Source organism: Phoxinus phoxinus (genome assembly GCF_949152265.1).
Source record: "Phoxinus phoxinus genome assembly, chromosome: 4".
Taxonomy (NCBI): Eukaryota; Metazoa; Chordata; class Actinopteri; order Cypriniformes; family Leuciscidae; genus Phoxinus; species Phoxinus phoxinus.
This window is the reverse complement of record NC_136879.1, coordinates 19,718,995-19,746,336: the sequence shown is the minus strand read 5'-3', so window position 1 is coordinate 19,746,336 and position 27,342 is coordinate 19,718,995. Positions and strand designations below refer to the sequence as shown.

At 38.5% G+C, this 27,342-nt stretch overlaps 1 protein-coding gene across 4 annotated transcripts in view; it reads left to right on the top strand.

Moving 5' to 3' along the window:
• Positions 1-27,342, top strand: part of stim1a (stromal interaction molecule 1a) — a 49,120-nt gene extending 21,778 nt beyond the window's left edge. The window contains exons 5-14 of one of the 4 annotated variants that reach the window (XM_079610336.1): positions 2,466-2,577; positions 3,295-3,410; positions 9,829-10,006; positions 18,612-18,789; positions 20,840-21,007; positions 21,377-21,477; positions 21,581-21,810; positions 22,579-22,659; positions 23,550-23,613; positions 24,858-27,342. In XM_079610336.1, the coding sequence (XP_079466462.1) occupies positions 2,466-2,577; positions 3,295-3,410; positions 9,829-10,006; positions 18,612-18,789; positions 20,840-21,007; positions 21,377-21,477; positions 21,581-21,810; positions 22,579-22,659; positions 23,550-23,613; positions 24,858-25,374 (1,745 nt within the window). In that variant the 3' untranslated portion in view covers positions 25,375-27,342. Of the gene's footprint in view, positions 1-2,465; positions 2,578-3,294; positions 3,411-9,828; positions 10,007-18,611; positions 18,790-20,839; positions 21,008-21,376; positions 21,478-21,580; positions 21,811-22,578; positions 22,660-23,549; positions 23,935-24,857 lie in introns of all 4 variants that reach the window. The other 3 variants (XM_079610334.1, XM_079610337.1, XM_079610335.1) reach the window with 3 other exon arrangements.

Below are 27,342 nucleotides of genomic sequence, written 5' to 3'. Positions count from 1 at the left end.
CAGTTTATCGATTTCATCTGGAAGCGAGTGGCATATTGTGATGTTTCCTCCCATTATAATCAATGATGCAATGATAATTTAGTGCAATAAAAGATTATTTATACTACCATTCAAAAGTTTGGGATAAAAGTCAGAGATAAAAAACAAAAACACTCTTTTTCAGCAATGATACATTGAATGAATCAAAAGTGACAGGAAAGACATTTAGAATGTTACAAAATATTATTTTATTTGAAATAAATACTGTTCTTTTGGACTTTCTATTAATCAATGAATCCTGAAAAAAAATATCCAAATATCCCAAACTTTTTTTTTAGTGCAGGTTATAGTTATTTAGCCTATTTATATGTTAAAGCTGTTAGTTGTACTATTTAATTCTAAAACATACTTTAAAAATGGGTTGCGTGAACAACTTAACACAAATTAATGAGAAGTTAGTCACACTTATTACTTGCTCTTCATTCATCTGAAAATAAAAGGTCAGGTCAAGCACATTGCATCATTCATATGCTCTGGGTATGCACTACACATTTTGGCTAATATTATATTCTTGGATCTGACCATAATGGTCAGACGACCTAACATTGTCTGTCTTGGGTTTCCTCCTCATTTTCTCTCTTTTATTTCTCTCTTTGGTCTGTTTTATTCTGCATTGCAGCTCTTCCTCAAAGCACAGCTGAAGAGCCAAGGTTATGAAAGCTGATCTGTCCAAGCCCCCCCTCCACACGCACGCACTCACTCACACTCACTCACACTCACTCACTGAACACAGTTTTGTGCCAGGGTCAGGCGATAGATATACCCTTACAGTGTTTTCTTTGAGAGCTGGCAGCATCTGCTTTTTTCAATGGTGGTGTGACAGTGAATATCTGTTATTTATGCCCGTGTAATATTTACACTCCAGTAAAATGTGATGTCTATATTGAATTTTTATTATGCCAGCTGTCACTCTGCTTAATATGCTTTATTTTTGGTGGGGTTGGGGTTCATTCAAATATCAATCGCGAATGAATTTGGTGCCATGTTCTTGATGTCTGAGACAAATTTTAGTAATCATTTAGATTTCTTTCATCTTGCACAGTTTTGATCGCTTGGTGTGTCATTCTCAATGACCGCTGATTAATTGCAATGACCCAATATCTGACACAATTCTTGTTTGTGCAGTACCGGTACTCATCAAAAAATGTTTTACAACTGGACACGGTCAATGCTTGCAGTCCATAAGACTTTTTTTTTTTTTTTAGTCAAATATTGACTTAATATTTCAATAATTTAACACACTTGCTTGTTCAGTACTCTATTGATTAATAGTCATGTGCCTTGAAGGTAAACAAATAAAATATTTAAACTTTTTAGTAAGAGTTTTATTTAGCCAACCCCCTGCAATTCCCTCATGAAACCTTGTTCTAAGTAGGGATGTGCCAATAAAGTTTTTTTGTGCCTCTGATCAGTTATTGAATATTGATCCAATACTTGTAGTTTCCTAGTGCTTGGTGTTTACTTCAAGTACATTAAAGTTATTCAAATCAATCCAATGTACACAGGGATATGCAGTTTCTCAGGGGTTTAAAAAAAAGGGGGTCTATATCACTACAGAGTAATCCCAATATAACAATTACTACAGTAATAATATTTATAGGCCTGTGTGTGTGTATATACAGTTATGATTGGAATGATTCAACCCCCATTTCAAATCAGGTTTATTGGCAAAAAGTACAGACATACCTCAAATTCCAAGAATATGACTGAACTGGAGGCCATTGCTCACGAGGAATGGTTCAAGATTCCTCAGAAATGCTGCCAGAAGCTGCTGTGTGTGTCTGCTGATATAAACTTGTATTTTATATGTACAATGAGTAGAATAATTGCAACAAAAAGAAAGTGTCATTATGCCAGTCTGTCAGTCAAGGCCGAAGCAAGACGCGACTCCCCATCTCAGATAGACTGACGGCAGATAAATTAAATTAAATAGTAAAAATTACTTTTGAGTGATTCGTTACAAACGTGTGCATCAAATGTACTAAACATTGAGGCTTGAATGTACGTGGGACACTAGAACAGACCTCGTTGATTCTGGCGCATCATGCACGCACATTTGAGCTTTTCTGCCATTCTTTAAATGGTAGTTGGCAAATCCACTTAAAGCTGCATACTTTTCAGCTGTGTGCTTTTCATTTATCAGAGATCAAGACCGATGCATTCAGCTTGAGAGTCAAATACTGAAACTTTTAGTCACACTGCTCTATTCCCAGCATTTAGACCTATGATGATGTAACGATTTGTTTTTTAAAAATCATCACGATTCTTACTAAATTAAAAATGCCATTAGTATACGCATTTTAAGTCAAAACCACCCACTTTTGGTCACTCATTGTGTTATACAGTGTTTATTAGCTTGTTTTGAAACATGTATTCTGATTCATGATGATGTTTATGAGGTTGGCCTTTGTGTTTCTGTTCCCCAGTGTACAACTGGACAGTGGATAAGGTTGTGGACTGGATTATCAACTACGTCGAGTTGCCACAATACGCGGAAGCCTTTCGGAAGATGAATTTCAATGGTACCGCCATGCCCCGGTGAGTAAGTACACGTGTAAACACACACACGTCCAAAAGTTTGGTAAGAATTATGTTTTATGTTTTTGACCTCTTTTACGCATCTTTTGATGCACTTTGATCAAAACTACTGAAAAAAAAAGAAGTAATAATGTGATGTTTTTAATTTAAGATAACATTTATTTATGTGGTCAACTGAATTTTCAGCATCATTCCTCCAGTCTTTAGTGTCACTTGATCCTTCAGAAATCATTCTAATATGATGATTTGATCCTCAAGATACATTTCTAATTATCAATGTCGAAAAAAAAATTACATTGTATATGAATTTCTGTCACTTGAGTTTAATTTCTTTAAAAAACACTTACAGACATACTCCCAAATGGTACATACTTGTTCCATCTGCTAACTTGTGTTTAGTACATGCGAGATTGTGTGCTCTTAGCTTCTAACATGCAGGTTACATTAGTTTGGTCCGAGTGTGACAGGAAACACTTGACATTTGTCCTAACCAAGCATTTATTCCACTTTTGGTGAGACAAGAATCACTTGACCCTCAAAACTTGACCACTGTGAGCATCATCCATGGATTAAAAACATGTTTATTATGGTCAAATGTTTAGCTCTGAAACTCGTTTTTCCATTAGACTAGGTTGATGCAAAGCTGGCCTTTTGAGTGCCCATCTGCTGCACTTTTGCTATTTATTTATTTATTTATTTATTTATTTTTCCTTCTAGACTGGCAATGAAGAATGCCACTCTGACACAAACCGTCCTGAAGATTCTGGACCGGAGTCACGTTCAGAAACTACAGCTTAAAGCTCTGGATACGGTTCTGTTCGGAGCCCCAATGAGTGAGTGTGATTTCCCTCTGGTAGACCATCATGCCTAGAACAAATGTCATAAATCTGAAAGATTTAAGTACAATGTGTCTAATTTGGATGTCTCAGATCTGTACCACCTTGTGCCTGCTTAGATGGAGTTATGTTTCACAGATGTAATCTATCTTCTCTTTTGAACACATTCGTATGTGGTGTCTATTACATCAGATGATTGATAGTCCAACAATGCAAATAAGCTCAGAAGAACCTGGTAGACCTTGTAGTGTAGTCCTTGTGGTCTGTAGTCTTGTAGTGAACTGAGCAGTGTGAGAGGAGCAGTGCAAAAAAAAAAAAAAAACATGGCGTTTCCTCAGTTTTATGTTTGCCATCTGAGAAACAGCCAGCTGTTAGTTTTGGACTTTTCTGTAAACCTCTCTACAACATGGCATTGCCATGGCATGGAGGATGTAACAATGTTTAAAGCCTTTGTATGTAAGAAGGTCAAAAAGTTGTGGTTTTCTCTAGGCAGAGACTGGGTAGCTGCAGTACCATTCAAAAGTATATATTTTTTAATTTTTTTGAAAAGTCCCTTATGCTCACTAAGGCTGAAATTATTTGATAAGAAATAGATTAAAAACAGTAATATTGTGAACTTGTACAATACAATTCAAATAACTATTTTTCTATTTGACTATATTTTAAAATGTAATTTGTTCCTGTGATCAAAGCTGAATTTTCATCATTACTCCAGTTTTCAGTGTCACATGATCCTACAGAAATCATTCTAATATGCTGATTTGATGCTCGAAAAACATTTCTAATTATCAATGTTGAAAAGCTGCATAATATTTTGGGAATCTGTGTCCGTAACCTCGAAACCTCGGGAAAAAAAAGTTATTCAGGATTCTTTGATTAATAGTAAGTTCAAAGGAACAGCGTTTATTTGAAATAGAAATCTGTTGTAACATTATAAATGTATTTTCTGTCACTTTTGATCTATAAAATGCATCCTTGCTAAATAAATGTATTAAATGGCCCTTATTATGATTTTTTTGAATATTACATTTTAATGCAGTGTGTAATATAGCTGTTTGTGAATATAAAAGGTCTGCAAAGTGTTAAAGTTCAAAGTGCAAATAAAGTTATTGTCTCCCAAAAGATAGAACCGTTTCTGAACTGCCGAAACGAGTCATCAGTAATTCCAGTGTTACTTCCTGCTCAAACCTATGTAGGTTTGTAATACATTTGCATAATGCAAGCCTATAGAGCTGGTAAGTCCCGCCCATCCGTACAACTCCAAGTGGACCTCTAGGTTGAAAAAGCGTCAATGCAAGTGAATGAGAGAAAATAATTATTTTCTGATCCCGTTTGAATTGTCCCATGAATGTGAACATATGTTGTCTGTGAATTTTTTTTATATAATTTCTCATGTAACGACAGTATATTGTATGATTCTTTGGCTAGCAGTTGTGGAATAGACATAACGAAAAAGACTACACGTCGCGTATGTGACGTCGCCGCATAACACATTTCCCCTCCACAAATCACGGTGCGATAATCTAAGGAATTAGATCGAGATGCCTGTGTTTTTTGTACCCAAATGTCACCATTCAAACAAAACAGGTTTAGCGGGATCCGTGTGCTAGTGGTGGTGACGTATATCAAACGCGTCGAAAGCAGCGAAGAGTTGTAGTCCACAAAGTGCTCTCACACAAAGTCTAACCGTATGAAAATTATACCCGTTAAATTGTAGCATTCTTTTCACGAAAAATTACATAAAAAAAATTCACAGACAACATGTTCACATTCATTGCAGAATTCAAACGGGATTAGAAAATAATTATTTTCTCTCATTCACTTGCATTGACGATTTTTCAACCTAGAGGTCCAGCGGAAGGGGCGGGACTTACCAACTCTATAGTCTTCATTGGCTGCCTGTGAACAGCGTCTACTTTGACTCGCCCTCAAACACTGTACCTATGGGCTGGAAGAGTTTAGTTTGTGTTGTCGAGAAGACACTGTTTTCTGTGTTGTGAATCTGCTTTTTACTTTAAATGAATGAGAACTCAGACTCAAACTGATACGTCAAAACCGACTCCATCGTCACTGTTCGTATCGCTGTGTATCAAGTGCTGAGGAAGCCTCCGGAACTTAAATTCAGATGGTAATTTATTTTCTGATGCGCATTGCAAGCAGTAGACCAATCACAACAGACTGGACCGTCTGACCAATCAGAGTAGACTCGGAAAGGAGGGGTTTAGAGAGACCGAATCCTCGATGGAACCGTTTTCAGAGTCTTTGAGAATTTAGGTAATGTGCAATGATTATTTTGAGAAAATGGAAGGTTTTTTTACATCTTGGATGCATGTAAACCTATTGTAAGAGACAAAATTAGGAACCTTTAAAGTTCCCCTATTATGCTATTACACATTTGAATGGTAGGATAGAGACCAATTTATTTGATTAGTTTGTTCCAGCTGGTGCTAGACCAAAAAGACCTCAATACATTGCTAATTTTCTGCAATATTGATTAATGCAATTTCTTCCATTTTATTCTTTTTACCGTGGTCCGTCTCCTCCTTTTTAAATGGTCTCTGAAACCAATCAGCCATTATCCACAGGCCTTGAGGCTCGTATCATCTGCTGTAGGCCGATAGGAAAGCTCCAGGGGTTGGACGGGGAGGGTGTAGACGGTTACTCTGTATTCTAAGCACACGTCTTTGGCGCACTAAAACGGATGCAGCCAGTGTCTAACCCTCCAATATGCTGGTGAACAGGTTCAGCAGGTTTAGAGATATTTGTAAAATGTGCAAGCTTTAAAGAGATACTCTTTTATTTTTTTATTCATTGGCTTCCTTTGTTTCATCAATGCCTTTTGCATTTACACAAATACATTTTCCCAGGAACACATTCTCAGACAATCTGTTGCATTCCTGGCAGCATTATCTGAAGAATCTGCCTTGACCTGGAAACGGATTCAGTCTGTGATCCATCAACCTGTGTTGCATGCCTCAGCTCGTACAGTAACGCTGTGATTTTTGTGTGCTTCACATGCCTTTTGTTATGAGAGAGAACGGTCCTAGAACTTGTTTTTGCACTAGAATGAGGGTGTTTGACATTATGGACGTGATATAGCGCAGCACTAAATGCCTCATTCAGAATGCTGTTCCAAATCTGTCCAAATAGCTGTTTTTTATTAGCTATGTGACATGTCTTCTCTTCTTTTATTGGCATTGTTTATATTTATTATGAATTGGGCGAAAAAAGCTGGGTCGACCTGTCAGAGATGTTGTGAACAGTGTGCGGTGTTCTGTTTTTAAGTTATGTATATTATGTTTCTTTCTTTTTATAGAAAAAAGCTTGCCCTTTTGAACTTAGTTTGTTGTAGACTATGCAGACAACTCTCTTAACTCCCGCAATGTGAACCTAAGAAGTTTAAAATGTGTTGCATCCCTAGCAGAAATGTCTCAGAAATTCTCATGGAGGTTAAAATAAATGTGCAGTGTGCTCATTTTTAGTGCTCATCTTTTCTTTTTTTCATGATTATTTTAACTGTTGGTTTATGTACACTATCAATCCAAAGGTTGAGGTCAGGAAGACCTTTTATTTTTTATTTTTTAGCAAGAATGCATTCAATTGTTTATAAGTATCATGTGACTGAAGACTGTAATGCTGTAACTGCCGAATGCAATGCTGCTGAAAATTCAGCTTTGTCATCACAGGAATAAATTACATTTTAAAATATATTAAAACAGAGACCGTTGTAAGCAATGTTGTGCAAGTTCACAGTTGTCAAATAAATGCAGCCTTGGTGAGCATAAGAGATTTCTTTAAAAAACACGACTTTTGAGTTGTAGTGCGTTTTCATTAGATGAGTGTCTGGGTTTTTTTTTTCTCACACCAAGGTATTTTATTTTATTATTTTAATTTATGTATTTAAGACGTCAGTCTTTCTATTTGTCCGAGGATAGAAAGCTTTCAAGTTTTCGGTGCAAGAGCCTGCATGCTACAAAATTACTTGTGCAATGTTTGTTGGCATTTGCATTTGACGTTCCCTACTCTTGACTCCTATTAGAGAATGTTCTGCTGTCAGCCGTTATTGAGTCTATCTTCTCAGAGGTCCTAACAGGGAGTCAGAGACATACTCGATACTGAACAGTGTCTGTATGTGGCAGGTCTCAGTGTGAGAGTTGACTAGCTCCAGGAAACCAGGGAGAGGGTGCCTGATGCATGTGACAGCCCAACACCTCCCTGCCGATCTACTGACACAGATTCCAGCTGCCCTGGTACCTCGGGACAATACCTCGATCACAAACACGACTCGTTTTTTGTTAAATCGCTGACACAGTTGACAGGTTATAAAAGCCTACGCTTCAGTGGTTAACAACAACATTTGAATAATCGGTCTCCGGAGTGTTCCATCAAAGCCTTCTGCTTTTGAGATTTGTTTTTAATGTTAAAGCCATGGTGCAGCTGTTAGTGCACGTTCTAGACATTTAGCTTGTCGGTCGCATATTGGCGTTGCAGGTTTAATCAAGGTTTAACTTTGCAAAAAGTGTTTTAGTATGTGTCTTTTGGTTCTCAAAGCTTTCGATCTGAAGCAGACCAACTTTTTGTTGCGCTCCCTAGAGGGTGAGGAGTTAAGAGTGTTATTTTCCATCTCTCAACGAAGACTTAATTATATTTAATCATGGATATGTACAGATGGAGTAAGAAGTTGAGTCAGCCAGGGTCAGGACTGTGTGGTGTCCCCGGGGCGGTTGTTAGATTAACTGTCTTACCCAATGGCACAGCAGTATTAAGTATTGCAGGAATGTGACCGCAGAAGCCAATGCAACCCTTCAGTTAGGGTTGTGAAACGACTGATTTCTGCAGTTCCAGTAGTACGGAGAACCTGGGTATATGTAGTACCCGCTGATAGACGCTGCTTTCAAAATGATCTCGCTCATGATTGTTTGAGCGTCAAAAGTTCTATGTTTTTATGTTTTTATAAGCGTTGTATAATCATATCTGCTGAAATTTTGGTACCGTAACAACTGTGCATGATTTTTTTTTAAACTGAAATAAGCTGTTCTACCTCATTAAGGGCTTTCACACTGGGTAGGTCTAGGAACTTACTTCTATGAACTAGCCACCAGGGTGGATCCCCGAGAACTAATGGTTCTCCTAGGAGCGTATTACTGGTTGCATTCGCACCGCCAGTAGGAACTCTGAAGTGGCGTATGCCACGCTTGTTGTGACTTATTTTGATGGCGCGGCGACCTTTATTTTGATGGTGCTGAGAACGCCAGAGCCTGAGGACATAGTGCTCACATTCTCAATTTTCATTAGTTTACAATCTGTTTATCAGTCCTGTCTAATACATTATTAGATAGTACTGTTATACATAGAAAGTAGACAGTGTATGAAAAGGTATTAGCGTATGCCGAGTGGTTGATGTCCAGTGTTGCTAGCTGAGCAGAAAGGCATAATCATGTTTGTCTTGGTCCCCTCAAAGTTGCGTTGGATTTTCTCCTCCGCGTAAAGGTTAAGAGGCCCATCTATCACTGTTTCCTATGTTCGTAGAGTTAGTTTCTGGAGTAAATGGACTAATCTTTTTACACAGGTTTTTTTTTTAAATGGCTGGTGTTTTGCGTGCGTTCAGCCAGCCAATTAGCATACGTCACTAGTAGTTCCTATAGTGCTGGTTTAGACCCGACTCTTAAGTAGGAGCTAAATTAGTTCCTCCAAAAGGAATTCATAGAACTAAAATCATTCCTAGTTCCTGCGGTGCGAACACGCCAAAAAAACAGGTACTTCCACCAATAGTTCTAAGAACTATGAAAAGGTTCCTCCGGTGTGAAAGCCCCTATTGTGCAGAATGCAGATTAACATCTAGTACTACAATCGACCGCTCAAATTCACACTCTTAAACAGTACATGGGCTTTTTTCTGAAAGCTGTTGAACTGTCTACATAGGTAGCATTTCAAAGCATAATAGACACACTCTTGATGTGAAGGCTTTTGCTGAAGGTATCCTTTGTAATACATATCCTTCGTAATACATATCCTTCAATCCTGAGAAGTATCAATTCCAAAAATATTGTCCAGTTTTCAAAGGCTATTTTACCAATTATTTGTGTGCTGTATTTCATGCTTTTTAGAGTGTATCACTAACTTGGCAACATGCTAACCGCTGACTCTTTGTATGTACATCTGCCTAAGTAGTTTTGGAATAGAGGCATTGTGCACTGATTCTCTCTGCTGTTCTAGTTTAAATGTTTGTGTAAAGAAATGTCCATGGTCATTTTAGTAACATGCCCTGACGTGCAGGCATATTTGCTGAAAGTGTCTTAGAAATGTTGCAAAAAATGTGTTCATAATGTCCTTAAGGAAAAACACTTAACCCTGGGTTATGCACTGGGTTTGCTAAATGAGTACTGAAGTATGTACTGGTTTCTGTCTCTCACAGTGAACAGACATAACCATCTGAAGGACTTCATGCTGGTGGTGTCTATAGTCATCGGAATGGGAGGTTGCTGGTTCGCTTTCATCCAGAACCGACACTCTAAAGACCACATGAAGAAGATGATGATAGACCTTGAGAGCCTCCATCGGGCAGAGCAGAGCCTCCACGACCTTCAGCAGAAGTGAGAACCTGTTCTGCACTTTCTTTATTTTTAGATCCTTGAACAAGTGTGTGAGAACTCTGTGGTGGCTTTAAAGCACTTGGCTCAGGTGTAAGGCATTGTTTGGTCAGTCGTCTTGGTCGATGCAATGTGTCTAATGCCATAACCACCACAATTTTAAGTTGCATGATCTTAAACTAATTTTTTGAACTTTTGGAAACTTGTGCAGCTTGCTTTGATATTTAAAATAACCAGGACATTAAGTAACCTAGACCTCCAGCGGAGCCTTGTACTCCTGTTTATGGTGGACAAAAATACTGAAATATGTATTATGCACAGGAGCTCATAAAGTGAGGATGGCATTGCGTATGATTTGCAGTCACTGTCTAAACTTGAGTGCCTATGAGCTTTGATGTCAGATAGATTTGTCACCGTTTTTACAGTGTTTAGTGAACTAGGCCTTCCCTTCTGAGGGAACAGGATATGGAGCCGCATGGGAATAATCTGCAGGAGAGAACATCTGTTTGAGAAAGGTTAGAGAGGAATGGCTTGAAAAGGAGGAACTTTATAATTGCAACACTTTCTTTGTTTCAGTTACAGGGCTCGCAAAATTTCTAAATCGCTGGTAGCCCTTCGGGCAGGAACTCTTCAGATTTTGGTAGCCCGAAATGAATTTTACTAGCCCACATAAAAAGACCATTTTTAATGTAGAAAATTGGTTAGGAATTAATTGAATTTTAAGATGTTTTGAATGCCAAAAAAATTGGACAACAATAGCTTTAAAACCATGTCACACAGCTGATTATTTTTCTCTCCTCATCAGCATCACTCTTTTTCTCTTTGTTTTTCTCTTCCCGTCCTAATAAAGCTGAGCTTTGACTGATAGGCTTTTCTTTTTTGTCTGTCAATGACGAAAGTAAACTTGGGGTCAGCTGATATGTTGATTTATGAATAATTTTCTTAGACACGTTCATTTACTGAAATCTACTAGGAAAGCTAGGTAGCCTAACTAAGTTTATTAAATTTATTCACAATATGTACACATTCATTATTGATCTTAATACAGGGCTTTATAATCAAATAGGTCCTAAATTTAAGGTTGTTAGGGGGTTCAAATTTCAAATTTGCATTTCAAAAAGTTTGAAGGCCAAAAAAAGGATAAGAATAGATTTAAAACCATGTCAGCGGGCAGTAGCCTATTTGTCAATACCTGCTCTCACTATCCATCACTCTTTCTTTTTCTCTCAGTCTCCTCATCTTGCCCTGTCTCTTCCCCTCCAAAAGCTGAACTTTTTTAATTTACTGAAGGCTACAAATTGTACTATATTAATTCTCAACATGTACACATTCGTTATTAATATTGTGCCTAACAAGATGAAAACGGCTTTGTTAATGTTTCTCGTCCCCTCACAATGACAGTAAACTAATTACATTACATGAGTCACGTTACAAAGGCCTATTTTCAGTTAAAAATGGCGAAATTAGACAAGTAAATTCGTTTGCCTGATAATTTGTCATTTGTTTAACATTTATGACCTAAAAAAAATATTTTGTTTAGCTACTTACATCTTATCACACTTGACCGTAAACTGAAGCGTCGAGTCGCTCTGCTCAAATTCGCGCTCAACCGCTTCTGTGAATATAAATCCCGCCTACTTTGATTTGATTGGTAATCTCTAATATTCTGACATTGACGAGCAGTGACAGACCAATGAGGCTCAGATACATACACACACACACACACCCTGTCCTCTGTTTCTGACGTGCGCTCTGTTCGGCGCCACTGCGGATTGAAGATGAAGAACGCGCTGAATCTGATTATAACAAGACTGAAGCGAACACTATTTCAGATAGCCCGTCGGGCAGGCCGGTTATGCATTTTGGTAGCCCGACTGGAAAACACAATAGCCCCGGGACGTCGGGCGGGCGATTTTGCGAGCCCTGAGTTACATTTAAGATGCCAAACTAAGCCAGTTTCTTGAAGCCTCTGATATAATTGTATAACCATAATGGGTAATTCTACCAAATGGATTTTGTTCCTGGCCATAAAAAAAAAATATCAATGCACTAAACATAGCCTAATGTAATTTGTTTCCTTTACTTTTATCATGAGAATGCCTTTTTTGGCTGGCCCTCACCCATTTTGTTTCTAGGGACCTGTTTCCACCTGGTATTAAGATGCGTTTTGGTCAATTGGATCACAAGTAGACGAGGGAGATTCATAACAGTGTACACCTGGTGTTTTAATCTGTCTCTTTTGTCCACTGGACCACTTGTTCAAGGGGAGGCTCACGGCATTTACATATAAACACAATGGAGATGTCGGAAAACATGCTCAACTTTTGTCTACTTTTGATAGTCGCCAGACCACAGCGAGTGCATGTTTGAAACAGGAAATCTTGGTACTTCAAACCAAACTTAGATCTTCATCCAATCAAGTTTAAATCCCGTCTGGCCAGCGTGCCTCCCATAATTTTCTCGCATTAGGCCAGTAGGTGGAGATGCGGTCTTTTGAGGCTGTCCGAACGCATTTTACCACATGAGCGTTTCCACTGCGAAAGCAATCCAGTCAAATGAGTTTTCAACTACCTCTGGAAGTGGTCAAAAGTTGAGTAGCTCAAAACCTTTTAGACATCATTTACATGTGGTTAAACGTCTTTCTCTTATTGGCGGAAATGCTTTTTTACACCAAGTTATAAACAGCACAAAGTTTCTTGCTGTATTAGCAAATTAACTTTTTATTAAAATAAAATTGAAAAAAATATCTTTATTTGAATTGATTATATTCTGAAAGACTTGAAGTTCTGTTACCAAGCTCTGATGATTTCATAGTTTTGTATGGAAAACTGTCAAATGAAAAGTGCATATTTGTTGAAATATTATATTTGGCACATTAGTAAACATTAAAGTAGTTCCTCTGGTACTTGTAATTTCAAATTAAACTAAACATATCCTTGTTTATTTTATTTATTTTTTATTTATTTATCCTTTATTTAACCAGGAAAAGCCCATTGAGATTAAAAATCTCTTTTGCAAGGGAGACCTGGCCAAGATAGGCAGCAAAATTACATCACATCATTTCATACATACAAAGACACACAGGAAACAAATAAATTAATAGAAACAGTATGAAAGCCAATTATGCACTTACAATGACATCTCAATAAAAACATTGACATGTGACGGATTTCAACTCAAAACATCTCATTCTCAACTTAAAAACACTCAAACGAATCAATTTGCTAAGTTTTAAGTTGTTCTGCAGCAAATTCCATGTAGAGGGAGCAGAATAAACAAAGGCCTTTTTACCCAGCTCAGTACTGACATGTGGGACAGAAAGCAAGACTGAGAACGGAGAGAGTAATGACCAGCACTTTTTTTCATAAGAAGTGAACATAAATAGTATGGGAGCACACCAAGAATAGCCTTATATATAAATATATACCAATTGTTACCATTCTTCAATGCATAATTATATATAAACATACCGGTATATTTAAAAATATTCATTTTTATATGGCTTTATGCAATTTATTAACACTTGTTGTTTGAAAGACGTCTTCCATTCCATAGAATGACCCTTTGCTCTCTGTGAATATTTACCAGCAAGTGTTGAGCACGTCAGATGGCTGTGTTTGCTAACCGTTACGCATACGCTGAGGAATCTTTAGGAATGTGGGAACGTGGATAATGCCCCTGATCCCTCAGTACCAACCGTCTTCCGCTAGCTCCTCATGCAGACTCATAGTCTGTCACCTTTAAGAGAATGACACAGGAGCCTGTGTCCGGAGGGATCTGTGTATCCCTTAAACATGTGAATGAAGTGTGAGCGCGTGTGTGAAGGGGACAGGGCAGTGGAAACTATGCAGAGTGTGTTTGTTACAGTGGAGGACGTCCAGCATGTTGTGTTTTGACAAAACCAGCCGAGTCACCGGGTCACGTCTCTGGTGATTGGTGGGTGAGAGGCCTACAGTGCTCCGGTCGCCCCTGAGGGAGGTGATTAACCCCTGGATACTTCGAATCATCTCAGCTTAAACTCAAGGATAAAAATAAAATGAATGCCAGTTATGTCACACATGAACGCAGATCATTGTGGGCTGTCGTTTCATAAAAGTTAATTTTATTTGATGTAGGCTTGTTTTGGGAACATATTGAGATTAAATGTCAGTTCGCCTTTTAAGGAAGTTACATTGGCCGTTTGTATAGGCATTTTTTCTCTCCATTTGAGACGTATTGTAAATGCTTATCAAGGCTGTGGCAGTTGAGTCAGGCTTTCCAACAGTTTAATGTGTAGGTGTGTTGATGTATCTCGCCAACAGACAAACCTCTTCTCGAACGCTGCCAAATTATCACATGCGCAATCCCTGTCCATTTACTCTGAGTCATAAATGAGGCGTAATGTAAACTGCCCTTTCTACACTGCAGTTAACAATTCAATTTGATTAGAATCGCATGTTATAAAGCAGAAGTTTACATTTGCGGAAGAACATTTGTGATGCTTGCCCAAAACGCACGAGTGAGTGGAATTGCTTTCCAGCCTCTTTAGTGCGTCACTGTTTAGTGAGGTTGTCAGGACATTGTGGGTAGTTGCAATGGCATTGGTAGGTTTAGATCATTTTATTATTTATGGCTCAAGTGAAAATCTTGGGGCGTTTTTTTTATACGCCACCGGTTTCATTTAGATGAAAACATAGTTTTGGTGTCCTGAAAATGCAAACTTTTGAAAACGAGACTGTTATCGTCTCTGTGTAAACTACAAAAATGTGAATTTGTGAAAACATTAACATCATGTGCATGTGTATTATGTGTTCAGTTTATATGCATGTAGTCTTTCTTCACAAAGTGTCAACTAGGGATTCATGATTTAAAGGCTGTAATGTTATCATTATGGACCCGATAAGAGAATTTTCAGTTGTGCATTCTCGTCACTTTGTGCAGATATAAGTTGTCACATGATGTGATTAATCTCATAGGTTTCTTTGAGTTAATTAACCGGCTAACAAAGATTCCCGATGTTCATTCAGCTCATTAATTTTAGATGTTTTCTTTTTCAAAAACATTGATGCATCATTAATAATAACTAGCACTTTTATTATCATATTATTTTAATTAACACTGTTTTTTTTATTAAAATCATTTAATTATTGTCTGTGCGGAGGCTCTTCCATTTTATCAATGCCACATGCATTTTGATTCTTTTTACACAAGTAATGTTGTCCAATGACTTGTTTGCATTATTTAGGCAGTATTTTATTTAATTCTAAGGCAAAAGATTTTTTATGAAAATTTGATAAAGAAAATTGGCCATAGGAGGGTAAAATTAATTTTAAAAGTTAAGGAATCTTATTCTGGCTCAAACTAGGCTACTGTATGTTTGAATTATGTTGAATTATAAGTGCTTGGGACATGGCTTTTAATGGTGAGACTTTGTTTTTGTATTAAGGTTCTCAAAAAGTCAATTTGAATTTAGATTTATCAGTCAATATATCAGTTATCGGCTTTCACACATAAAGGATTATTGTATATTGGTATCGGCCAAAAAAATGTATAGCATATCTATAGCTAACTACTGGCCTAGCATGCATAATACAGAGTTTTTAGTCAGTTTCACAGATCCGTGTGAATGGGATCGTTTTCGTCTATACACAAAAAAAACGTTATCCGTTTTTATTACGTTGTTGTGTAAACGGCCTCAGATTATGCACATTCGGTTTTCTAATTTTTACTTAGAGTAAATGGTATTTATGATAATTGTTTTTGATCTTTTTTTCTATTTTTTTACTTTAAGCTAAAAACTATTGTAAACAAAGAGTTGAACAGAAAAGTACTGTCCTCATGTCTGTCTTTACTGTGACTGGCACTCTCTTGACAAATTACTAACTGACGTTTATTACTTGGTTTTAGGGCTTTAAAAAAATAGTATTGAGGATGTAATTTCCGTTCCTTTGTGTTTGAGACGAGCACACGTGACTTTCATTCTTAGAGACCATCCCTTGTTCTCTGCCACATTTCTCACATGCTTGTTTTACCCTCGTAAAATCAGACGTGAGAGAAAATGTCCTCATGCACCCGACAGTTACAGTAACCGTGCTTATCTGAGGCTGCAGGTGCACGTTTGTAGGAGAGGAAGAGAAGTCAAGTTTAATTAATCATTGCATGCGTAGTCTAGTCTATTGTTACTGTTTTCTTTTGTTTTCATAGTCCTACTTTCACCAGCACAAAGGAATGTGTCGTTTGAATGCAAAGATGGTGAGTCTTTAAAGAGCCTTGCTAGATGTTTGTTGTTGGCTTGTAGGGCTGAGGTTCCATTACTTATTTTGGAGGATGGTGAATGGCAGAGGTCAGGTTTGGGGGTGTTAGATTTCCCATCTCAATGAAAAACTTCTCCCCCAATCCACCTGTTTCTCTTTCCGTCAGGCCTCCGAATCCTTCTGCCATCTTCTGGATGCCAACAAAACTGCAGGAGCCATTCAACAAGCGTATCTATTCTTTTCTAGTCAGTAGGGTTCAAGAAGTAAAAAATCCCGTTCATTTTCTCCATAGACAAATTGATTTTTAACAATAACATACGATTTTCAAAAGAGAGCTGCCATGAGTTCAAACGGTAGGTGTGATGCATGCTTCTGTAAGTCATCTGAGTCAAGTATGCTTTTGTAAGTCAATTTGATTTAAACTCGGTACCCATAATCCTGGAGGGATACACATCACGTCTTCTGAGTCAGTCTAGTGTCCCCTAAACCGTTGTCATGTGATATGTCCCGGACAGATAAAGCCTCTTCCTTTAAGTGAAGATTGATCTGGGGGTTTATATAGACATGACTGATTGAATCGAGGCCCCGTGTTTCCTCTCTCTTTCGCCAGGAAAAATGGTTAATCCTGCCGTAGCTCAGGAAAGCCTAGAGTAGACTTTGGTTGCAGTTATTTTTCCGCTCCCCCTCCCTGCTTGTTACATCATCATTATCTCGATGAGTTTACGCGTCTGCAGTTTTGCAGTCAGACTTCCCTGTGAATGTAGTTTCCGGCTGAAGGTGCTGACAATGTGTACACATCAGGTGAACATAAAGGATTATGTTGTTTCTTAATCTTTAGTTCTTCTATCCTGCTAATTGGCTGTTTATAATGGATTGTTTTGATGACCTGGTGTGACGCTTTTTTTTTAGTGTAATTACCAAAATGGGTAATTGCAGTTAGTTGATAGATGAATATACTGTACAAGCCAGGCCTATTAATCGGTCAATAGTTGAGCTTGTTGAGATGATAAATAATAAACTTGCACTGGCTCCAGATTTATGCACATTTTATTTTCATATACATATTTTTTTTTAATGTATCATTTAGTTTCGTTTTTTTCCAGTTCGTTTCAAAATTATGCACATTCGGTTTCCAGATGTTGTGGTATTAAAGTTATTCTGAATTGAGTAAATCATCATTATCATCATCATCCTCCTCCCTTTATCAACTTTTCAAAATCGCTAACTTTAACTGTATTTAAAACAAAACAAAAACAGATCCTGGACCCCATTATATATGTAGCCTGTTCTCTCGATATCGGCCATTAATAACCCATATTGGTATGATACGGTTCTATATGGTATGAAGCTCTGTCCACTTGACACTGCATCAGTGATGACTTTTTTTTTTTTTTTTTTTATATATATATACTTGTAAAGCAGTCATATTTGTCTTTATTGTGCTTATTACCTGCTTTTGAGTTTTGAACCTCTTTGAACATGAGTCATGACTCTGAAACTAAAAAGAGCACAGCTGGGTTTAAAGCTCTGCCGTGATTTAGTGTCTTTGTCTGACAGGAGTTTTATCAAGCATGTCTTAGTTTCCCGTCATCAGTTATGTTTTATTTTAGCATCTTAATCCTTGCATCTCGGTTACTCGACTATCTGTTTGCTGAACTGTAGAGACCATTTAATTGGCACAAAAGGAGTGAGACATGTGATTTGCTAAGAGCTTAAATCTGCTCCAATTACTGATGATGAAATGCTGAAAAATGTTGGTTCTTAGTCACGTAGTTTCAAACTGAACTTTGTGTATGCGTGCTCTGGTGTATGTGTATGTGTATACGTTGTATGTATGTATGTGTGTATATATATATATATATATATATATATATATATATATATATATATATATATATATATATATATATATATATATATATAATATAATATAATATAGTTTGTGTGAGAAAAGGAGGAAATTCAAGGCCTAATTTCAAACTTGTATTGGCTGCATGAACACTGTATCAGAGCATACACCATAAGCACCAGGCCACAGCTCTTATATTAGCAGTGTTTAACTGGTTTGTAGCAGTTTTGTATTGTTGTTTATTTACAACAGTGTATTTAGCAAAGTTCCCGAAGGGATCAGTAAAATCAAGGTCGTAAGAACATCCAAAACAGGGCTTTAAATAGTACCGGATATACTGAAATAGTTTTTTAAAATGCGTTCAGAAATCACTCTAGAAGTCACGTTAGCTGTTTGGCCATAAGTTTAATGATTAAGCCTTTGTTATGACCACTATGATGTGACTACATTTTACATTTGTCAGACGCTTTTAACCAAAGCGACTTGGTCATGTCATGTGTTTTTACTTTATTTTGTCTCCTCACAGGCTACAGATTGCTCAGGAGGAGCACCGTTCAGTGGAGGTGGAGAAGGTAAACCTGGAGCAGAAGATGAGGGACGAGATCATCACGGCCAAACAGGAGGCGCAGAGACTGAAGGAGCTCCGGGAGGGAACTGTGAACGAGCTGAGCCGACAGAAATACGCAGAGGAGGAGCTGGATCAGGTACTATTCAATTCTCATTTATTTGTGTAAAGCTTTTCACAATACATCTCTTTTCAAATCAGCTTTACAGAAAATGCATGCGTCTACCTTACAATTCAGAGGTGACTGTGTCCAAGCAATAGATTTCAGAAATGTACATAAACAAATCATGCAGTTAGCTAACAATGTATTAATTTGAGGCAGAAACAATGAGCTCATTGAAGTAATGAATACATGTTGTTAACAAAATGGCTAGTGTATATATAGAAAATCCCACATAGGTGTGGTTTTAGTGTAGGTGAAAAGTCCCCTAATAAATATGCAAGATGTTGAAGTGTGGTTAGATGTCAGTTAGTGTTAGTTGTCTAGATCTCTCAATATGCTGCCATATGTTGATTCTAATTGCCATTCTTTACTAAATAACTGAAAGTAAGTAGGTGGAAATGGTTGTAAGATGATCTCAAACTTTGAAGTGATGTGACGTGAAGGCCAAGTATGGTAACCCATACTCAGAATTTGTCCTCTGCATTTAACCCACCCAAGTTGATGCACATGCATTAAGAGCAGCGAGTAGAGCACACACACACACAAACACACACACACACACACACACACACACTGTGCGCCCGGGGAACAATTTGGGGTTAGGTGCCTTGCTCAAGGGCACCTCAGATGCTTCCTACCAGTATTGAGAATCAAATTGTTGCTTCAGGTTACAATTTGGGTTACAAGTCTGACTCTCTAACCATTAGGCCACGACTGCCCCCTCGTACTTCTGCTGATAAAACTTTATCGAACTTCATCAGTACAGGAAAATCATGTTGTTGATACCTTTGAGTATATTCCCAGCGCGGTGTCCAGAGCTGTGTACCGCAGTGCTGTTGCATAAGGGACAGATTAACACTTCAGATTTGAAAGGAGAGAAATATTTGCAGAACCTGATCAGAGAATTGTAACTGTCAAGCTCCAATGTGTCAACGACAGCAAAGTGGGTTGCTTTTGTGACCTGATTTGTTTTCAGTTTTTTTATATATATATTATATGTACGGAATCCACAAGTGGCATCTCTGGAGAAAAATAGACCTGAATTGGATTACCGGTAATTTTTTTTTTTTTTTTTGCATAGGCCTATGTTGGCCTATTAAAACCCAGGCGCTAAGTGGGTATTCTGGGTCAGAGGGCGGCACAAATCTCTGTGGGTTTGTAGCTCATTAGCGCTGTTCCATAAGAAAAGGGGTCTTTCGGCTCTCCGACCCATCAGCCCACTCCCCAAGACCCTTGTTGGATGAGATCTGTTTATTTACCACTAATGGAGGATTTGATTAATTGTGTTTATCTTAGTACGGTTAGGTGAGGTTGTTACGCTTATTTGTGGCTATATAATTAGCATCTTGTCGCAACAAAATGTTTCAGGCAGTGTAATTTATGCGGTTTATTCTCATTAGCTTGCCAAATGAGTCATTCATGAGTCATGTAAATTAGCTAATCGTCATAATCACACATGCAAATTAGGGGATAAATAGAAGGTTTAAAGGTTAAATGCTATCTTGCAATTTCAGTCCACAAGCATTTGGGTTGTTGTTTATTTTCTAGTGTTTACAGATGTCATAGGGTTATGTGAGATAAAATAAAATATAAATAAATAATTTTATTTCAGCTAGGTGCCAAATAAATAATTTCTCATTTTTGTTTAGTTTAACTTGAAGTACTACAATAACTACACTTAAAACTGAAATAAATTAATAAAAACTATTTAGACATAACTAATACAAATGACAAAAAAACTAAATTACAAAAAAAATTAAGTGAAATTATAATGAAAACACAATATAACGATAAAATCATTCAAAATATAAAAACTATAATACTATATCAATGATCCTAAAATAACACTGCTTTGTGGAATGTTTTATATGGCAAGTTCCTGTTTTGTAATTGTATCTGTATTTATTTTTTATCAACAAAAGCACTTTCTTTAATCGTCTGATAAAAAAAAAATGCTTCCATCCTGATGATATTTGCTTTGCATCTGCTTTTCTGCTCTCTGAACTGTCTCTGGCGCCCCCTGCAGGTGCGAATGGCCCTGAAGCAAGCTGAGAAGGAGCTGGAGTCTCGCAGCAGCTGGTCTCCTCCTGGAGCCCTGCAGAAATGGCTGCAGCTCACTCATGAGGTGGAGGTGCAGTACTACAACATCAAGAAACAGAACGCAGAGAGACAGCTGCAGGTGGCCAAAGACGGGGTGAGCAGCATATGTTGCAGTCGTTAGTTTAGCTAAAGTGGAACAATGGTAAAAACATGACCGTACAACCTCAGAATGTGGTAACCAAGACTGTAAGATCGTTTTAGAGAGTTTAAATGATTTAAAAGGATAATTAAATGCTACTACTAGACAATTAAGTATATATTTTAATGTCAGAAAATATATATATTTTTTATAAAAAAAAATATATTGTAAGGTTTGAAAAAAATCTTTGTTAGATTTGTGATGGATCAGTTGGTGGATTTAAAATGTAACATAAATTATATTATGTATTACGTTATTATAAAGTATGCAATAATAGTAATATAATATGATAGTTTTCTTTAAAAATGTGACATGGTTTCTTAGGCAGAAAAGATTAAGAAGAAGAGAAATACTTTATTCGGGACGTTCCATGTTGCACACAGTTCTTCACTGGATGATGTCGATCACAAAATACTTGCAGCCAAGTAAGTCACAAACATTTCTCTTGGCAAATGCCTAATTAAAAATAAATCAATAATTGGAATAATAACCCTAACGTCTTTTAATTTTGTATCTCTTTCTCTCCAGGCAAGCTCTGGGTGAGGTAACCGCAGCTCTGAGGGAGAGACTCCATCGCTGGCAGCAGATTGAGATTTTAACAGGCTTCACGCTGGTAAATAACCCAGGCCTGCCCTCTCTGGCCTCCGCCCTCAACTTGGACTCCAGCTTCATAGGCGGCCGCAGCACACCCCAGCACTTCTTGTCCGACGACATGGATGACATGGACGAGGACATAGTGGCACCTGGAACACTGCAATGTAAGGGCTTGCCGGACAGCGATAGGGATAAGCCACGGTCAGCCAAAAGCCAGCAAAGACCTTGTGACCTTTTGAGCAAATCCAAAAATCCCTCGTTTTGAGCTATTTAGTTTGTCTATAAGCACTATCTGTCAGAAACGGTTGTATGCACTATCAGCTGTTTGCGCAATTATTATTATTTTAGTTGGAGTGTTTTTCCCACCTCATCCTCTGGTCTGTATTACACAGAGGGGAGAAAAGATCTTCACTACACATTGGTGTCATTTGTTTTTGAAATAGCAGTTATGCACTCTTTGTACATTTAGATTGTACATACTTTTTTTTCCAGTTTATTGTATTAAATTTGATGGAGGGTTACGGAGTTGGCCAGAAGAAATGTGTGAGTTAATATTATCGGTCCATTGGAAGTTGTAATTGTAATGCTCCATCTGAATTTATGAAATGTCAAGGAAGCTCAAAGAAGCCCACAAATAGTTGGCTTCCCAGGTGCAAAGTATGAAATAAAATTGGTGTTTATTGGGTAAAGTGTATTCAATTTGCATTGCTGATCACTCTTTCCACAATATGTCTAAATTGCTGTTGTAAAATTATTTCCGTAGCTATCAAGAACTCCAAGTTTGAAAGACTATTTGATCAAGGATTTACATCCTTCTAAATCCTCAGTGTTTTATTTCATTGAAATAATTTGTGGACGTCTGTTCTGTAGCACTATGTTGGTAGTAAAATGATTAACAGTCGCACCCTACCCTTGCCCCTTACCCCCTCCAGATGCAGCGCGGCAAATGGGCCGTCGAGCAAGTAATCTCTGGTCTTTGAATTCGGATTGCCAGTCGTTTTGGAAGTACTCTGGTGGGCTAAACTACCATGCCCTTTACCCCAACCACTCCTCACACTTCCTCTTGTTTTCCTAAAGCACTCTCTTAAAGCGGTGTTCTGCCCTTTACCCCAGGGGATAGGGAAACTGGACAGAAAGAAACATTCCCCGTCTACACCTCTCAATCTTGTTCTTGTCCACAGCTGTGAAATGGCTTACTTTGAAATAGCTGCTTTGATTTATACAACTTAATGGAGTCAATATGAAATACTAAAGACCCTTTTTTTACTTCCTTAATACATAATATTCATGGTCTTATCATGAACGATTCTTTAGTTATAACCTTTGTAATGTTTCATCAACATGTAGTGTCCGCCTCTGATATTACTTCAAGTCCTTTCATTTTTCACAATCCAATCAAATCCCGATGAATAAAACAATCTTCTATGATACATTTTCTCATGGAATATTCTGTTTTGCTCTGAAATGTGTTATGGAAGTAAAATGGGTCATGTACAGGATTTCATGTTGACTTTAATTTTTTTAAAAACATACATTGTTATTGGACAGGTTTTTATTTTTTTTGCAAAGTTTAATAACTGCCTTAGCGTAGCTAATACGGAAGCATTTGGATCTTACAGTAACATTAGGCATTAATCACCTTAAGCAATTTCAACAGATACAGGAAATGCAACATGAAGAAATTAATGAATGGTTGGTTAGTGTCCAAGCTTGTCCAAAACTTCCCTTTTGTGTCTATTTCTGAGAAAAGCCATTGAACTTGTACACACCTGTACATTTTTCCTTCTTAGCACAAAGTTTCTTGCTTCACCTTCTCCAGCCTGCCACCCATCACGCGTTATTTCAATGTCTGCATGCTCTGAATCGTGTCTCTGAGTGACCTTATTGTTATGTGCCCCTACAGCTCCCAGTATGATGTCACTCCGGCAACGCCACATTGACCCGCAGCTGGCCCTGGGTTCGCAGAGGTTGGTAGAGAGTTGTCTTGCACTTTGTGGGCAGGAAGGGGAGGCTAGCTCATACTTGTCCAGACCTAGGACGGCGCTACGCCAGGCGCACAGCCAACCTTTTGGGCAGTTTGACTCTCTGGGACTGCCTCCGCTTTCCTCAGCCATGTCTCATCCCTCTATCTACTCCGCCGCCTCATCCCACGGTCCCCACTCCTTTTCCGTCGCCAATGCCCCTCATGCATCCCACTATCACTCTTCATATTTCCAGCCCATGGACACCATCCCAGATCTCCCATATGAGGCCAGCCCAGAGCCCCCACACCGTTGCGCCAGCTATGGGTATTGGTTCATTCTGTTGTGCTTGTTTTGTGCTTTTCACCTGGCATGATCCTGGGACGTCTTCCAAATCACTTAACAGAAATCTATTACCTCACACTTTACATTTTGTGGTGAATCACTACTCGTGGGGTGTGTTGCTGTAATAGGCTATACTCACTACAGTTCATGACACTGCAGCTTAGAACTTGGCTGTGCTACTTCCTGTGACATTCTACCTGGTTGCTTAATCTGTTCTTGCACTATTCTCACCTTATTTTGAAGCATTATCACACATGCATGCCCTGGTCTCTTTAACTCCAGTCTTGGATTGCCGGTGTCCTGCAGACTTTAGTTCCAACCCTAATTGAACACAATTGTCTGTAAATTGCAAGTAAATCTGAACACTGACTGCAATAAGCTTGTGTTGGGTTAGGGTTGGAACTTAAGTCTGCTGGACACCGGTCTTCTAGGCCTCTTCTAGAGTTGGTTTAGCTCCAACGTGCCACAACACACCTGCCTGGATGTTTCTACTAATCCTAAAAACCTTGATTATCTGGTCCAGGTGTTCTGATTTGGGGTTGGTGCTAAACTCTTCAGTACCCTGGCCCTCCAGGAGCAGAATTGGACACCCTTGATGTTGGGTGTCTCTATGTCAGGGGTGTCCAATCTTGTTCCTGGAGGACCACCTTCCTGCAGAGTTTAGCTCCAGCCTGCACCAACACAAGGTGTGTCTACTTAGAGTTGCACCTGAACTCTGGACACCCCTGCTCTGTGTGTAGCTTACACTTGAGTCTTGGCATGTTGTGCTTCAGTTTGGACAACTTTAGAGCTTGAAAATGTTGCCTTGTTTGCCTGCTTAACTCTGAGGGTTTTACAACTCACAGATTTTGGACTGGTCTGATATCTCACTTTTCCCAATGCTAATTTCATCGTTTCCTTCACAGGGACTTGAATCGCTCCGACTCCGATTCCTCTTTGTCTATATCCCAGACCGGCGAACAGCTACGCTTGTCCTACAGTTCCAAAAACTTCCCCGTGAAGCCCACTTCACTCCTCTATGGCCCCCACTCGCGCTCTGAAGAGGGAGCCCACTCTCACACCCACAATGGAGGCAACAGAGTTCACGATGGGGGCGTATCTCTCGACGGAGCCCCTGATAGTCCCATATTAATGAAGAAGGTGTATGGCATTGAGAAGTCTGCCAGTATGAGTGAGATCCTTAGCTCTCAGGCGGTGATGTCTATGTCAGAATCCTCACGCTCCTTAAGCCCAAACTCCACTGAACCCGACACGCCGTCCCCTACTGTACTGACGGAGGTGAAGGCTGGAAGCCGCATACCCCAGATCTCCTCGAAAAAGAGCCCCCCAGAAGAGGACAGCGGCTCTACAGGTGAAGACACTGACTCTGCTGCCAGTCGCAAGAAACACACCTTCAAGATCTTCAAAAAACAGAAGAAATAAGACAACTGGACAACAGTTTAATTTTTCCATTACCTTTATTTTTGTCATATTGTTGATATAAATGTTTTGATTTATTTCCCCCCCTTCCGGTCAGAAGTTACGGCACAACCAAACACCTTTCCAAGGTCTTTATTTTAATGTTTGCTTTTTCAGAGGAACACTTGGGAACAAGCATGATTTTGGGGGTGGGTGTGGAACACCAATAGAAAAGGGGGGAACTATTTTTTGGGAATGTAACTATTTATTCAGCAGGAGAAAGTGCCAGACTTTCAAAGGAATCTTCCCTCTAATGGAATTCTTTCCTTGTATAATCCATATCAGTTTGCATGTCTTCGCCTTTGTTTGATTGAACTTTGAATGCTCCTAGATGTTTGCTTGGTTCTTGTTCTCCTTTGCTTAAAAAACGCAAAATAGCCTGATTATTTCGTTTCAATAAGCACACTCCTTTGTCTTTCAAGGTCAAATGAATTGTCAGCTGAATGTTTAACGGTACTTCTTTGGTCAGTGTTTGTCGATGGTCAGAGAAACTCTAAAAGGGCTGAAAATCAGTGTAAAATCCCCTCAAATATTTTGCACTATTTCTAAATGTTGATTTGTCGGTTTTGTAAAGATAATTAAGAATATGCTGGAAAACGCACTAAAACGTTTACACAAATCAAGACACTGAACGTATCTCCACGGCTTCAGGGATTTTTGGGATGTACAATAATTAAGCGATTAGATCTCTGTGGATCATTCCAAAACATTTGGCAAATACAAGGTGGCTTTTGAATATGCACATTATTGCTTTTTGAGCTTTTACAATTAACCTTGCCCTTGACTGCTGATTGTTTCTGGTAGCATCATCCAAGCTCCCAAAAGTTCACAAGGTGAATGCACACCTCACTTTGTTCAAATTACATCAAGTCAAGAGATCTTGTCGTCTTGTATTCAAAGTGCCAAACTAAAGCCACCGTCCAGGAAATGTATACACTTCTCGAATGTCAGATTTCAGTTTTGCAATAACTGTTTTTGGACAGTCTTGCAATAAGGTGCATATTATCCAAATTGTGGTGGGATGGTGGGAGTTACTACTTCTGGCATGTTTGAGAGAAAGCTTGGATATGTTTTGTTCCTTTTATTGGGACTTAAAACTCCCCTGAATCTTTGATTTTCGGGTGCTCTTTTATAACATTTTGAAGCAGATGGACCACACGCAGTTGCTGTTATAATGGAGTGACTTGCCTTTTAAACAGAGAGATGTTCAGGCAGACTGATTTTACCACTGTGCATTTTCAGAGGAAGTGGAGACCGCTATCTGTTCTTCTTGTGGTACATGATGTTCACTTTAAGATAAACATTGATTTTATCCCAGAGCACTGAAAATTACAAGCACACTTTCTGAAAAGAGAGGGGGTTAAGAATAAAAAGACTTGGTGAGGGATGTCACTATGCATTATATTAGTTTATTACCCACAGGCTTCGAAGGTCCAATGTATCCAGTATCCACTAACCTGGAGGCAAACCAAAGCAGTGCTGCACGAAACTTCTTCGGCATTTCTTTTGTGAAAGATGGTACAAGACCGCATTCTAATGTATATCAACAAGTCAGTCTTTAACAGGTTTAAAAACCACGCAGATGTATCCGTTTCATCTGTGCCTCTTTTGCACGAAGAAGCTCTTGTCAGTGTGTGTGTCAGTGCGCGCGCGTCTGTCCGGTCCAGTAAACTGCACTTCACTGTGTTGATGCATGTTCTCAACATCAGTTCTCAAACACGGAGAGGGGAGGAGACAGGAGCTGTTTTAGACTTTGTTCCTATTTAGATATCCCCGCTCACTTCTCCGTTTGAGCTATTTATGCCTATACTGTACAGAGAGAGGTGAAACAAAGTAAAAAGGATAATTTTGCATCTTCTGTAATGTTCAAAACTGTAGTCTTCAAATTTTATGGCACTCCTGCATGTAAGCAATAAAAAGTTTTTAAAATTA